Source organism: Chinchilla lanigera, unplaced genomic scaffold, assembly GCF_000276665.1.
Source record: "Chinchilla lanigera isolate Chin_1 unplaced genomic scaffold, ChiLan1.0 scaffold00077, whole genome shotgun sequence".
Taxonomy (NCBI): domain Eukaryota; kingdom Metazoa; phylum Chordata; class Mammalia; order Rodentia; family Chinchillidae; genus Chinchilla; species Chinchilla lanigera.
In genome coordinates, this window is record NW_004955478.1 from 6,418,207 (window position 1) to 6,431,973 (window position 13,767).

Consider the following 13,767-nt stretch of genomic DNA (forward strand, 5'->3'; position numbering starts at 1 on the left):
CTACCCTTTTACAGACATCTGTGTAGGGGCTGGGGATTTAGCTCAGCGGCACAGCGCTTGCCTGGCAAGTGCAAGTTTGTGAGTTCGATTCCTGGTACCGAAAAAAAATAAATAAATAAAGACATCTGTGTACAGATATCTTTATCTTCATCTCTAATTACAGTTCTTTCTTCAGGAAGACTCCCCATAAGTAAATTACCTTACCAAATGGTCCAGTATTTCTACAAGTTTTTAGTATGAAATACCAAACAGCCCTCCAAATATAGCATATCAACGCAGTCATTCGTGCTCTCACTTCATACTGCTGACCTTTTCAAAATGCCTGGGTTGTGGCTTTGAAAGCTTTTGTAAGGTGCTCTTAGATGAACTTTCAACCACTTCTTGCTTGTATGTTTTTTGCTGTTTTGGGTCTTTTGTTTTGCTTTGTACTTTGAGATAAGGTTTGACTGTATCGTTCTGACTGGCCTAAACTCACTACATAGCCCAGACTTGCCTCAAATTTGCAGTGATCCTACTGCCTCAGCCTCCCAAGTGCTGGGATGACAGGCGTGCAGCAGCATGCCTGGTATGACCACTTAACTTCTTTATCAGTATCTGACGTCCACGATATTATTGGGTTTCTTCTTTCTATCCATTTAGAGAAATTTTCCTTTTCAAAGATTATTTTAATATAAATAATCCATAAGGTTTTTGGTCTTTTGTTGTAAGTTCTAAGGTAATAAAATAATTTATAAACTTAATAAAATATTAAATACCATGTAAGTTAATACAGTTTCTTCTAAGTTGTTAATACACACTCAAATTAATCTCCAAGATCCTGGCAATCTTTCAAATGCTATTTCATCCCAATATATATATCAACTATATATAATTATATAATATATTATAATAATAAGTTAATTATACATATAAGTACATATAATTTATGTATTTATGGGACTTCTCATAAACTCCTAAGGAAAAGGGTTCTATGATAATGTGAACAATATACATACATATAGGTAATGTGAAGAATGTGCATGACAAAAACCATTGTACTTGTTATTTAATAACTAATAATTTCATTAGAATAGACTCCAGACACAATCAATAAAAAGCCTTTTAAGAGACCATAAATTGGATTGAGGACATAATTCAGCGGCAGAGCCCTTGTATAGTGCACAAAGACCTTGGGTCTAATCTCCAGCACCAAAACAAACAAACAAAAAACCAGGCCTAAACAGGTCATGATATAACATTTCAGAATACAGAAAGATAAACTATACTGTGACTTAGTACATTTTACATGAATTTAATCTGAAATTATATAATTTGAAATGTTGGGATTTATTTCATCTATACAAGTATCTTTAAGTTTTCCCTTCTTTTCTGAATCAACCCTTAGTAAACATTCAGAATCTATTAATAATATTAATGACAGAGGCTGGGGATTTAGCTCAGCGGCAAAAGCGCCTGCCTGGCAAGCGCAAGATGGTGAGTTCAGTTCCTGGTACCAGAGAAAAACAACAACAAAAAAAAATATATTAATGACAACATACAATTAAGACACCTTGCATAAGAAAAATATGTGGACAGGCTGCAGTTAAATGAAAAATGTTTATAAAATGTACTCACGTCTCATACTGTCGTTCAATTAAGGCTCCTCCTCACTTCATCTCTAAATTAGAAAGCTACTACTAAATCTAACAACTATTTCAGTAACATTTTCTTTCACTCAAACTTCCACTTCTTTTTTCGTAAAATAATATCCAAATAAGCTTTTGATTTAAATAGTTGGTCTTAACTGATGGCACATGGATAAAATATAAAACATGTCAAAGCATTTATAAATTGGTATAAAGCTATTCTATTATCAAACTTTTCCTAAAGAGCTAAATCATTTCACTCTTAAATAACTTTCAAAGGGTTGGGGATGTAGCTCAGTGGCATAAGCGCCTGCCTGGCAAGTGCAAGGTTTGATCCCCAGTACAGCAAAAAAATGAAAAATAAAATAATAACTTTCAAAGTGAGTAGTTTTCTTCTCTTTTTGGTACATTTTTGCAGCATTCACTGAGTGCTTTCTATGACCACCATTCACCAAAACCTCCTTAAGAGGAGAAACCACAGATTAAAACTCTCCGCATGTGACAAGGAGCAGGTCAACCCCCTAGTAGATGTTTATTAAGGTCTTACGGAAACGCACAAGATCATGAACACAGTTCTCACCCTAATGAGCTCGTAGTCCACTCAAAGACATGTTACTGAAGAGCAACATGTTAGTACCTGTCTTCACTCAGGCACACCTCCACTTCAAAAATAAAATACCACCCAAAGGGGGACTTAAAGAAAAGACAGGACCGTGTTTCTAAAGTAACTTACTTGCTGACTTCTTTATACTGGGCTATCTCTTCGATATAAAGGAGGTCGTGCAACCTTGACTGATAGTTGGTCTTCGTCAATGATTTGTCTAAAACGGACTGGGTAAACAGTTGGTCAGCAGAGAGAGGAATTTGGTATCTGATAAGAAGGCTCTTCTCCAAATCAGTAGTTTCATTAGGTTCAAAATCTACAATAGTCTTAGAAGAAGAATCCCAGCGTTTAGCTGTGGTTACTAGCTGTTGTTTTGCATGCATCAGGTATTCAAGATCTAAAGGGAAACAAAAACACATTTATAAAGGGACACAACATTAAAATTCACAAATAATACATTACATATTTTTGTCAGAGTTTTCTATGCTACAGCAAAAATTCTTAAAAATAAAAAAATTAAGAATCCACTGGGAGAGTATTTTCCCCATATAAAAATATTTTTTGCACATTTGAAAATAATATTAGTAGATACCCATGTAAAGAACATAGGGCTAGGACACACCACAAATACTTATTAACATTTTTTTAAGTGCAGATTAAAATTCAGAACTTAACTCTTCAGTCAAGAGAAATCTGATCTGTAGGAAAAATGTGTAAATTCCTTATAAGAAAAATTTTTAAGTTAATTTTTAAGGTTGCTTTCCTCCTCTTCCTAACAATACCTATCCCACTACAGAAAGAAAAGATCAAACAACTGTGAAAGGTTAAATCTTTTCTTGTGCAGTAAAGCACAATGAAACTATTTGAATGTCAATTTACTACAAACAAAAATCTTTTAGAAGACAGGTACGGTAGAGTATGACTCCTCATTAAAATGTGATACCAAGCCATTTCTGAAAAAATCCAGTTCAGCCTCAGGGAAATCATACTGTAAGTAGGGCACAATGTAAGATGAGTAACTGCTCAAGTTCTGACATCTTTTTTAAAAATGTAGTATAGAATCAGCACATAACAGCACTCATAAGAAACTCAGTATGTGACCACTCCATGCTCAATCTGTAGTATACATTACTTTCTGTTGGGTGGAACATGTTTACACCTAAGAAAAATGAAACTTAATCAAAAGGAAAAAATGTTGCCCAGCTCACTCAGGAAGCCAAGATCCAGTTTTAATATAATATGATTCAAGACAGTTTCACAGTTCATGTTAAAATTTCAGCAAGAGAGAAAAAAATTCAAAGATCAGTGAGTCTCCAGAGTACAAAAACAAGGTATCCTAAATTATCTTTGAAATAAGAACATAGGTGTAGGGGTTGGGGATTTAGCTCAGAGGCACAGCGCCTTCCTCGAACGCACAACGTCATGAGTTCGATTCCCGGTACCGGGAAAAAAAACAATTGTCATGTGTTGTTTAGTGAGTCACTGCTAATTTTAAGTGTGAGCAGAGTCATCCACCAAAAGACATTTCTCAATAGTAGTAAATAACCTGTCCTAATATCTTAACCAAAATAAAACCAAAAATATGAAGACACCCAATTTCTAACCTTTGCTCCTTTAAAAGGCATTTTTACATGACAAGTTTATTATTTCTCAAACTGCAACAGAAATACAACTGTCATCAAGATGTAAAGATGTTTTCTGCTCGTTAAAATTTTACACTTTAGAAATACTCTGGTGTATCATAAACCTATGGAATTTCTTCCCCTGAGATATGGTAAACAGAACTAGAAATACATTTTAAGAGAAATCCGTAAGAAAACATTAAAGATAGATCTGTTTTTGCAATAGCCTCACAAGTTTCCTGAGGTAAACTAACCATATCTTCTTCCTGTATCACTCTAAAATTAAGTTCTTCCTAGTCATTCATTAGAGGATAGCTACAAAAAGGATTTAAACTATGCAAACAATAGTCCTAAAACAGAATATACCATCACTAAAATCAGATGTTTATTATCATCCAAATAGAGGATGTGTACAACTTTTATCCTAATCTCCAAAGTCAAAAAGGAAAACAGCAATGATACAGCAGCAAACCAAATAACAAGCTCTTTAAAAATAAAATTAAACTATATAATACTGAAGATTCTATTTAGTATATAGAAAAAGACTTTACTGTGTAGGGGTGAAAGAATTATCTTTCATAATCGGATCTTAAATTGTGTTTTATTTAAATTACATCAGGAGAGGGATATAGCTCTGTGGTACAGCGCCTGCCTGGCAGGTGCAAGGTCCTGAGTTTGATTTCTGGCACGGAAAAAAAAAAAAAAAAAAAAAAAAAATTGCGTCAGACTATGCTTAAATACTGTATTCACAGTTTAAAAAGTCTCTAGTTAGCCAGGGCTGGTAGCACATGCCTATAGTCCCAGCACTCTGAAAGCTGAGAAAAATGGTTTGCAAGTTCAAGCCTACCTTAGGCAGCTTAGCAAAACCTTGTGTCAAAAATTTTAAAAGACTAGGGATATAGCTCAGTTGCAAGGCTATGGATTCAAGCCGCAGTACCACACCAAAAAAAAAAAAAAAGTCACTAGATACTCTTAACTGATTATTAAATAGGTGGGACAGTAACCTAAAATGGTAGCACTTTTTGAGAAAGATTTTTGTACTACCTATGCTTATGGTTTATGTCGACATGTCCACCCAAAGCCTCATACAGTCTTAGGCTTTTTAGGAGGTAGGTGAATCTAGAGTTCATGACTGATTCAAGGTCCAATGCCAGAATTCAGGGTGCGAGTATTATACCCCACCCTAGGGCGAGTAGTCTGCATACAATATAAGGGACAGAAAGAGGTTTGTCTCCCTCTACCCCTTGTTGCTCTTGCTGTCTTCTGCAGCCTGGAACTGCTGCCCCTCTGCCATGTGCCACTCTGCCTTGGAGCCAGGTGATTATGTACTGAAACTTCTCCAACTGAGCTAAATAAACCTTCTGCCTTTTAAATTTGAGTGCTGAGTATTTTGTCTCAGCAACCAGAGAGGGAACCTATTACACATGCAAACCAAATTATAGTCTTTCCACTCTCAGCCTCTAGTTTTCAGACTTTTCGGAAAAACTGGCACATGCAACAGTATCTTTCCCATCTTATCTATATAGTGCCATGATTCTTACCCTGATTTTAGGGTATTTTTTAAAATGTCTTGAGGAAGTAGCGTAACAATTCCAAAACAATTCTCAATGTTAAAACTTATCTCATTTACTTAATTTTTACATGACTATGGTACAAAGTTATGAATATAAAATGGCCAGTGAGTACTGAGGATACAGTTTTACAAAAACCACTTCTCTTTCCCCACTTTATGTGAAACCTGCCTCCATTTCTTCACTTGATATGTATTTCTTCACTAGAAACGTACTACGTCTGTTTAATGACCCACCAAATTTCTACTATTTTAAGGTCACGAGGTCTTTAGAGTGCCTCTTTAAACATGGGAGGGAGAGGGAGGTCAGGTTCCCCAAGGAGGACACTGCCGTGACTGCCGTGACTGCCACTGTGGCTGGCTGTCACCCCGATCTGCAGCACACGCCTGCCTGCCCACATCTAAACCAGACCAACGCTGCTCGGGACAGCCTGAGCCAGCGCGTGTTTGGTGTGCACCTGTCTTCACCCCACACAAGACTAAAATGAAAAGCACTCTGGAAAGACAAAAGGTGAGTAAGTTAGGACCAATATATCCAAAACATTTCACACTGATTCATGAGCCAATTTCTGTAACAATAAATATGCAAGTATACCCAATAGAAATTGTAAAACTGTAGCCGGGCATGGTGGCGCGTACCTGTAATCCCAGCACTCAGGAGGCTGAGGCAGGAGGATCATTGTGAGTTTGAGACCAGCCTGGGCTACAAAGTGAGCTCAAGGCCAGCCTGAACTGCACAGCAAGACCCTGTCTCAAAAAGATTAAAAAAAAAAAGAAATTGTAAAACTATGGAATTTCTTCCCCTGAGATGTGGTAAACAGAAACTAGAAATACATTTTTAAGAGAAATAGATTAGAGAAAATTAAAAATAATTAGAATATACCTCATCTTTTAAAGCAAGGGAGGACAGTTGTTGTCAATAATAGAACTCAAGACTAGAATAACTAGATACACTTCCCAACTTCCCTACTCTTCTGATCCTGAGAACAGCAGCTGTTCTTTTTTTTTTTTTTTTTTTTTGGCTTTTTTGAGACAGGGTCTCACTATGCAGTTCAGACTGGCCTCGAGCTCACTTTGTAGCCCAAGCTGGTCTCAAACTAGCAGTGGTCCTCCTGCCTCAGCCTCCCAAACACTGGGATTAAAAGTGTGCACCACCACGCCCAGCTTTCATTTAACTTTTGTGGATAAATTTTTTTAATCTATTTTTTTGCCTGGCATGGTAGTTCATGCCTATAATCCCAGCACTTGAAAGGCTAAGGCAGGAGGATCACTATGAGTTCAAAGCCAACCTTGGGTACATAGTGAGTTCAAGGGCAGGCTCAATTACGTATCAAGACCTCTCAGAAAACCAAACAATCAATCAATCAATAAAAAATTAAAATCTATTTTTCTATTGCTTTTCTGAACACACAGTAGATAGATATAGGTATATAATATGTTCTTAATTTACCAAAAAGTTTGGCAGCTGGGAATTACTTTTAAGTCATATTGAATTTTATACTGATGTGGACATATACTGCTAGCCTCAAACAAAGAAATGTATCAAGCTTCTAGATCTATTCATACAAGTAAATTTTCAACATGCTGCCTCTAGATATTGAAACACAATTCCATACTGATATTTTAAAGCAAAAACTTCCATTAATCAAAGTTGTGGTATAAAGTGTATAATTCTATTTGTTTTCTAAGCAAGGGGAAAACTCACTAATTTCTTTCTTTTGTAGATACCTTTTGCCACATATTTTTGAGAGACAGATCTCCAATTTTAATCCAAAAAAAATTTTAGGCCAGGAGTGGCGGTGCATGCCTGTAATCCCAGCACTCAGGAGGCTGAGGCAGGAGGATCGTTGCAAGTTCGAGGCCAGCCTGAGCTACAAAGTGAGCTCAAGGCCAGTCTGAACTGCAGAGCGAGACCCTGTGTCAAAAAGAACCCCCCCCCGCAAAAAAATTTAGCATATGTCTTTTTCTGAACCTGAATCTCACCAGCAAAGAAAAAAACTGAAAAGGTATACATATTTCTTGAATTGTCTGTAGAATTACCATACAATAACTAGAAAAAAAATTCATCCATGGTCTATAAAATAGAAAGCTCTAGATACTTTAGATATCACAAAAAAACAGAAAAACTGCAAGTTTTGTTTTGCTTTAACTTAATTCAAATTTGAATTAACTAAAAAAAACAGGATTTTTAGTCTGATACTGAACAACAAATTGGGGAAATACCAGCGCATATAACTTGATTTTGAGTTTCAATGAGTCATACACTAATGAAATGAAGTCTGATGCCTACTAAGAGTTTTTAATCACCAAGGCACATGTAAATCTAAGAGGGAAAGAGAGCAAGAAGCACTTCCACACTTACTTGTACATGCAAGTCTTTACCATAGGCACTGCTATTAATTTCACTGGAACAATTTAGGAAACACTGAGCTAAAAGGTGACCCAGCACGGTCCAAATTTATAAATTTACCAAAAAAAAAATGTATTTCCAGAATTAATTTAAAAACAAAACCTTGATTAATCAATGAACAGTCAAATGGAGAAGCAATACAGACACTTCTCATTCAAATCAGTTTCACACCATCACTAAATTTGTGTGTGTAAAACCAAATTACAATTTATAATGAAAAACTGTATGGAAACAAGGACCCCAGACCCAATTCAATTCCCAACTGCACTTGTCCACTCTAACTCTGGAATGACGTTTTTCTCCTAATTACACACCCAGAAGTCCAAGACGGACTGGAACTGAGGCTGGAGGTCAGATGAGGTGGCCATCCCACTGCAATAACTGAGCAATGCGGTAACCTGCCTCAGCATCGCCAAACATGTCCACACAAGTACTGCACCCAATGATACAAAATAGGAGACCTCCACTTTACGTTTTTATGACTCACAATATTTCATAAATTGCAACTGCACAAATTTTTGTCCTGAAATTTTTTTGTTGTTGTTGTTGTTTTTTTTCCGGTACCGGGAATCGAACTCACAACATCGCACTTGCCAGGCAGATGCTGTGCCACTGAGCTAAATCCCCAGCTCCTGTCCTCAATAATTTTTTACTGATAAGAACTCTGCTTTGATAAAACTACTGACTAGTACTAACAGAAAAGCAGCACATATTATTTACCTCCTGCTTTTACTTCTCCACAATTCTGTTGAGATTCTGCACACAATCACACTGAGAAATATGTAATAATCATGCAACAAATAAAAAAAATGTAAGGCCACACGTGGTGGTGCACCCCTGTAATCCCAGCACTCTTGAGGCTGAAGCAGGAGGATCGTGTGAGTTTGAGGCCAGTTTGGGTGACATAATGCATTCAAGGCCAGCTTGAACTACACATAAGAGCCTGTCTCAAAAAAACAAAACGAGGGGCCTGGGGATTTAGCTCAGCGGCACAGCACCTGCCTGGCAAGCACAAGGTCATGAGTTCAATTCCCGGTACTGGAGAAAAACCAAAAAAAAAAAAAAAACCACAAAACGAAATGTAACAAAATTTAAGAACTTAATAAAAAATGATGACATTTTTCAAAGACATCAATTTAAAAAAGACTAGGGAAATTTTTGAAGAGAAAGCTAAAATTTAGCACAACAAGTCATCACCAACATTGCAAAATAAACAAGCAAACAAATGTTTATATCAGAAAATAGATTACGTACAATTTACACTGCTATTTTGTAATATTCACTTTTCTTATTACTGAAACAGAAACTCCACTATGGGAAATTATTTTAGTGTTTCCAAATCAGTTCAAGAAAATGCTAGTCAGGTGTGGTGGTACACATCTATAATCCCAGCACTTGGGAGGCTGAGGCAGGAGGATCATCGGGAGTTTGAGGCCAGCCTGGGCTACATGGTGAGTTCAAGGCCAGCCTGGGCTACACAGCAAGACCCTGCCTCCAACAAAAACCTAAAAGCTTAATATTTTCATTATTTTTATAAAATAATTACTTAAAAGTAAAGCCCTATTTGACAAAACTTACAAAAAATAATCAAATTACAGAGGTCATGAAAAACAAAGGATATAGTATCTGTACTATCAGAAAGGAGAAAGTTGTTATCATCTCTATTAATTCCCTCTATCATATCTGAATGACATATAAATTTTACTGTACTTACAAACTGATATATCAGAAAGATTAGGAAAGAACTATTTCTTCCAGTTATCAGACTCAAAACATTAGTCCTGCTGAGCAATCTCTTTCAATCCCTTCATTTACTAAATGCCTACCACAACCACATACGTGTAAGGGTTATTTCCAGTCCTCAAATCCTCTGTTACGAGCCCAATTTTACCAATGATTTCTCGTGATGCCCAGCGATGTGAAATATTCTACCCAGGGTCATACAGGTCTTATGGAGAAAAATCAGGATTCAAAACCAATTCTATTTGACTCTGAATTTTATCTACTGTTCTTCCTCCCCAACTAGAAAAGCAACACATACCTGAGAGAAAAGTAGTCAAGTTAAGGCTCACTGTTCTCCACCTGAAACCCTCTTTTATTATCACCTTTTCTCATTATCAGCTGTGTTAGCAGTATCACTTTCTTTTCAATTTGTTCTCTGAAGACATTCAACATCTTATGTTATTAAATAGTTTTTATTAACAAGTGTGAATTCTTGACAATGTTTCTTTAGAAAAATGAGTTTTGAGTTACAGATCACCAATCTAAATGCAAACTTTTAAAATACAACCCACATATAAACCAAAAGCATCTATTACAATATATTACAGCAGGGAATAAATACTGGTCTCTCTTTATGATTTAATTCTCCTTGTAAACCAGACCATGGCAGCACATGATTCTGGGAGCCTGAAGCAAGAGGATCTCAATTCAAGCACAGCCTGGGCAACTTAGCAAGACCCTGTCTCAAAATAAAAAAAGAACTGGCAACGTAGCTCAGTGTACAGACCCTAGGTTTAATCTCCAGTACCATGCCCTCCTCAATCTTATAATTTTAAAGGTGTGCTTTCTAGTAATACATAGCCCTAAAGTTCTGGACACTGAAAGCAATGTACTAATACACAGGTGGGCAAACTACCGCATGCAAGTAAATTCCAGCCCACTGTTTTTTCTGAAAACAAAATTCTAGTAGAACACAGTTGCACCTATTTATTTATGTACAGTCTCACCTCTGGCTGCTTTCTCAGGACAATGAAGAACTTAACAGCTATGACAGAAACCCTCTGCCCTATAACCCTAAAATATATACTATCCTTTGCAAAAGAATTTGCCAACTCCTATGCTTTTACTTTTACTTTATCAGTTCTCATCTCTCTTTTGCTATGGAAATTAACTTACTTTGATTCCAAGGGTACTGAGTAACATATCACAAAATACAAACAGATAAAAAAGGATCAAAGTAAAAGGAAATCAAGGTAAAATGAAGTCTGGGTAATATTAACACACATACATGAATGTGTTACCTAACTGTAAAATTTGAACACACATGTTGCTTTAACCTCACCTAGCAGTTAAAAAGGGAGACAGACCAACTCCATCTGTTCAAACAATAAAATCGTATTATTTGCTCATGAAAAGAACAACTTTTTCTAGGTTCTCTTAAATGGGACACTGTGGTATGCAATGAAAATTATCCTCCACATCATGGTCAAGTATAGTTAATAGCAAGTTTCATAAAGCTGAGCTACATCACAAAGTATTAAATACTTAAGCACTTCTAAAATAAAACAAAGCACCTATGAATCCAATCAAGAGCCAAAGAAGTATGGACTAACACAAGCTTTCCTTGTCCTGTTGGATCTAGGCATAAAATTTAGGTATAAGCAGTAACATAACAACCTACAAAATAGTGAACCATGTTCTGCAGGTGCTTACAGAAACCAGGGACCTCTTTCCAAAAACACAGCGGAGACCCCATTAAAGGTACATACAAACAGACTTATGAAGGCTTATACTGAGGACTTTTCATTCCAAAAGAACGTACTAGTATCAATAAAGCTAATTTTGTCAGTCAATACGACATGGAAATAGACACTGTAAGTACACATACAATTACCATTAAGAAAGCATTCTACTCAGACTAAGACTGAAAGATTTTACTGCGCTAAAATCATCTTATTTAAAATGCCAGACTAAAACAGACCTTTTCATCTACTCAAGTAAGTTTAGGGGAATCTCACAGCAAGATTTGCTCAGTGACTGAGAACAGATCAGAGAGCAGTGTGAACCACTCTAAGCCCCATTACACCATAAATGAGTCAATTAATATGGACTTTTCTCATTTTTGCCTCCCTAACCAGGGAATATTTAGGGGCCAATACATATCTTTTAATGTTGCCTTTTAATACATTGTATCAGGGAAAAAAGTCTAAATATTACCTTCTGTAGAAGCTGCATCAATCATTACTCTTTGCATGAGTACTGGTTCCAATCCAAAGTCGAAAACTATGGTTTGGCGAAAAGTTCCAAATATTTCTGTGTTAAATGCTATCCCGACTTTATACACGTAATGATCTAATCCATTTTGGGCCATCTTTCCTCCTATCCATTCTTGACAGTTCTCTGGGACTTCTTGTGATACCTGGGTAGTACTATCTCCGGCAGATATTGCAATGATACTAAAATGAGGACGATGAGCATCATAAAGCAATGCTACACGATACAGCATTCTTGCAGGCTACAAGGAAGTTAAAATAATTCATTGAGTACAAGGGGGTGAAAAATCCAATTGTAATTGGGCTCTTCAATGAAAATATTTCCTTAATGGACTGTTAGTTTCTCATGCTTCTAAGATTATGTTCAAAATATAAATTGTGCGTATATGCTATTTAAAAAGAAAAAACACACTCAGGAATGGTTAAAAAAAACAGTTGTTAAAGTGATGAATTATGCTATAGCACTAGCCTCCCTGCTCCTTCAGTGATGTGTTTATTTTTCACTGTGGCAAAATCTGTCATCCTGAATCACTCTCAACCTCCAGCTTTCCATACCCTTTGTCTAAAAACATTTTATGAAGCCTCAAGTAGGAAGTCTTCATAGGAGGGGAGTTGCCTTTTGAAAGCACCGGACTCCATTCAGGACTGCAGCTCAGTGCTTCTAGATTTTTCACCTCAAAATACACAAGGTACAGTGGAAAAAACAACATAAAACTTTTCCACTGCACACAGTCACTAAAATTTTTTACTTTATTCAGCCTTAAATTTTGACTTCTGTAATTTAAGATGAACAGCACTTAATGAGAAAATATATCATATTAAGCCATTATTACAGCATTTGTGATCTCATGAAATCAAATTTGAAAACAAGTTGTGATTGTTTAACTATCTTAGAACTGCCAGATTAAACAATTCAATTTTGAAATAATTATAAGCCATGAACCCCATCCTAGGTTCCTTGGAAGACAATACATCAGAGATGTCTTCACCAATAAGTAAACAACTAAAAAAGAGCATCTACAAACATCTACAAAGATCTTAGTTCAAAGTGTAAAAAAAAAAACAATAATATACTTTTAATGACTGAAATGAAAGAACTCACTTTAGTACAATACAGAACCTACAGAAGATGTACTTAGATTAAAACACTTCTATTCCTCTCAACACAGATAAAAAAGTCCGAAAACCCTTTGGGACACGGAATAAAATTCATATTCTTTAATTAGCATAAAATTCATACCTTACAAGTGAGAGCAAAAGTCCATATCTGATGAGATTTTTTGGTGTTGACAGTAACAGACAAGGCAGGATTATGTTCTACCTTTACTCCTTCTAAACACTCACTAAGCTGGAAATAAAGAACAAATAATGTTAGGGTTTTCTCAAAAAAAGCACAAATAAAATCTTTTGACATGGTAAATAATGTCACCAGTAAAGATACTGATGGACTGTTTACCATGTTATTTTATACATTTATTCTCAGCTAATTTTACATGAAAATAAAATAAAGCTAAAATAAGAAATGAAAGAAAATTAACACCAAGCAAAAAATGGCAATCAGAACTTGCCTGAAGGAAAGCAATTCATGTAACACCTCCAAATCTCCCAATAAGTAGTTTAGTTCTGGACTTACTTTTAACAAGTGTGCCTACTTTTGCTGCTAAAACATTTTATAAGGAATCAAGTTCTTCATATATTAATAAAGAAAATAAGCCAAAATATCGTATAGCACATGAAAAAGTCAAAATTCAAACAGGTTCATTGTTTAAAACAACCAAAAAAAAAAAAAAAGAACAAAAAAACAACTTATAAGATTCTGAATTCATCCATTTTATAAGGAATCAAGTTCTTCATATATTAATAAAGAAAATAAGCCAAAATATCGTATAGCACATGAAAAAGTCAAAATTCAAACAGGTTCATTGTTTAAAATAACCAAAA

General features: G+C 35.7%; 1 protein-coding gene across 2 annotated transcripts in view; it reads right to left on the reverse strand.

The window, feature by feature from the left end:
• Helz (helicase with zinc finger) overlaps nt 1-13,767 on the reverse strand; it is a 149,513-nt gene that overhangs the window by 92,575 nt on the left and 43,171 nt on the right. For both annotated transcript variants that reach the window (XM_005402152.2, XM_005402151.2), the window contains exons 10-12: nt 13,067-13,174; nt 11,771-12,068; nt 2,359-2,626 (exon numbers count right to left, since the gene is read on the reverse strand). In XM_005402152.2, coding sequence (XP_005402209.1) covers nt 2,359-2,626; nt 11,771-12,068; nt 13,067-13,174 — 674 coding nt within the window. The remainder of the gene's footprint in view (nt 1-2,358; nt 2,627-11,770; nt 12,069-13,066; nt 13,175-13,767) is intronic.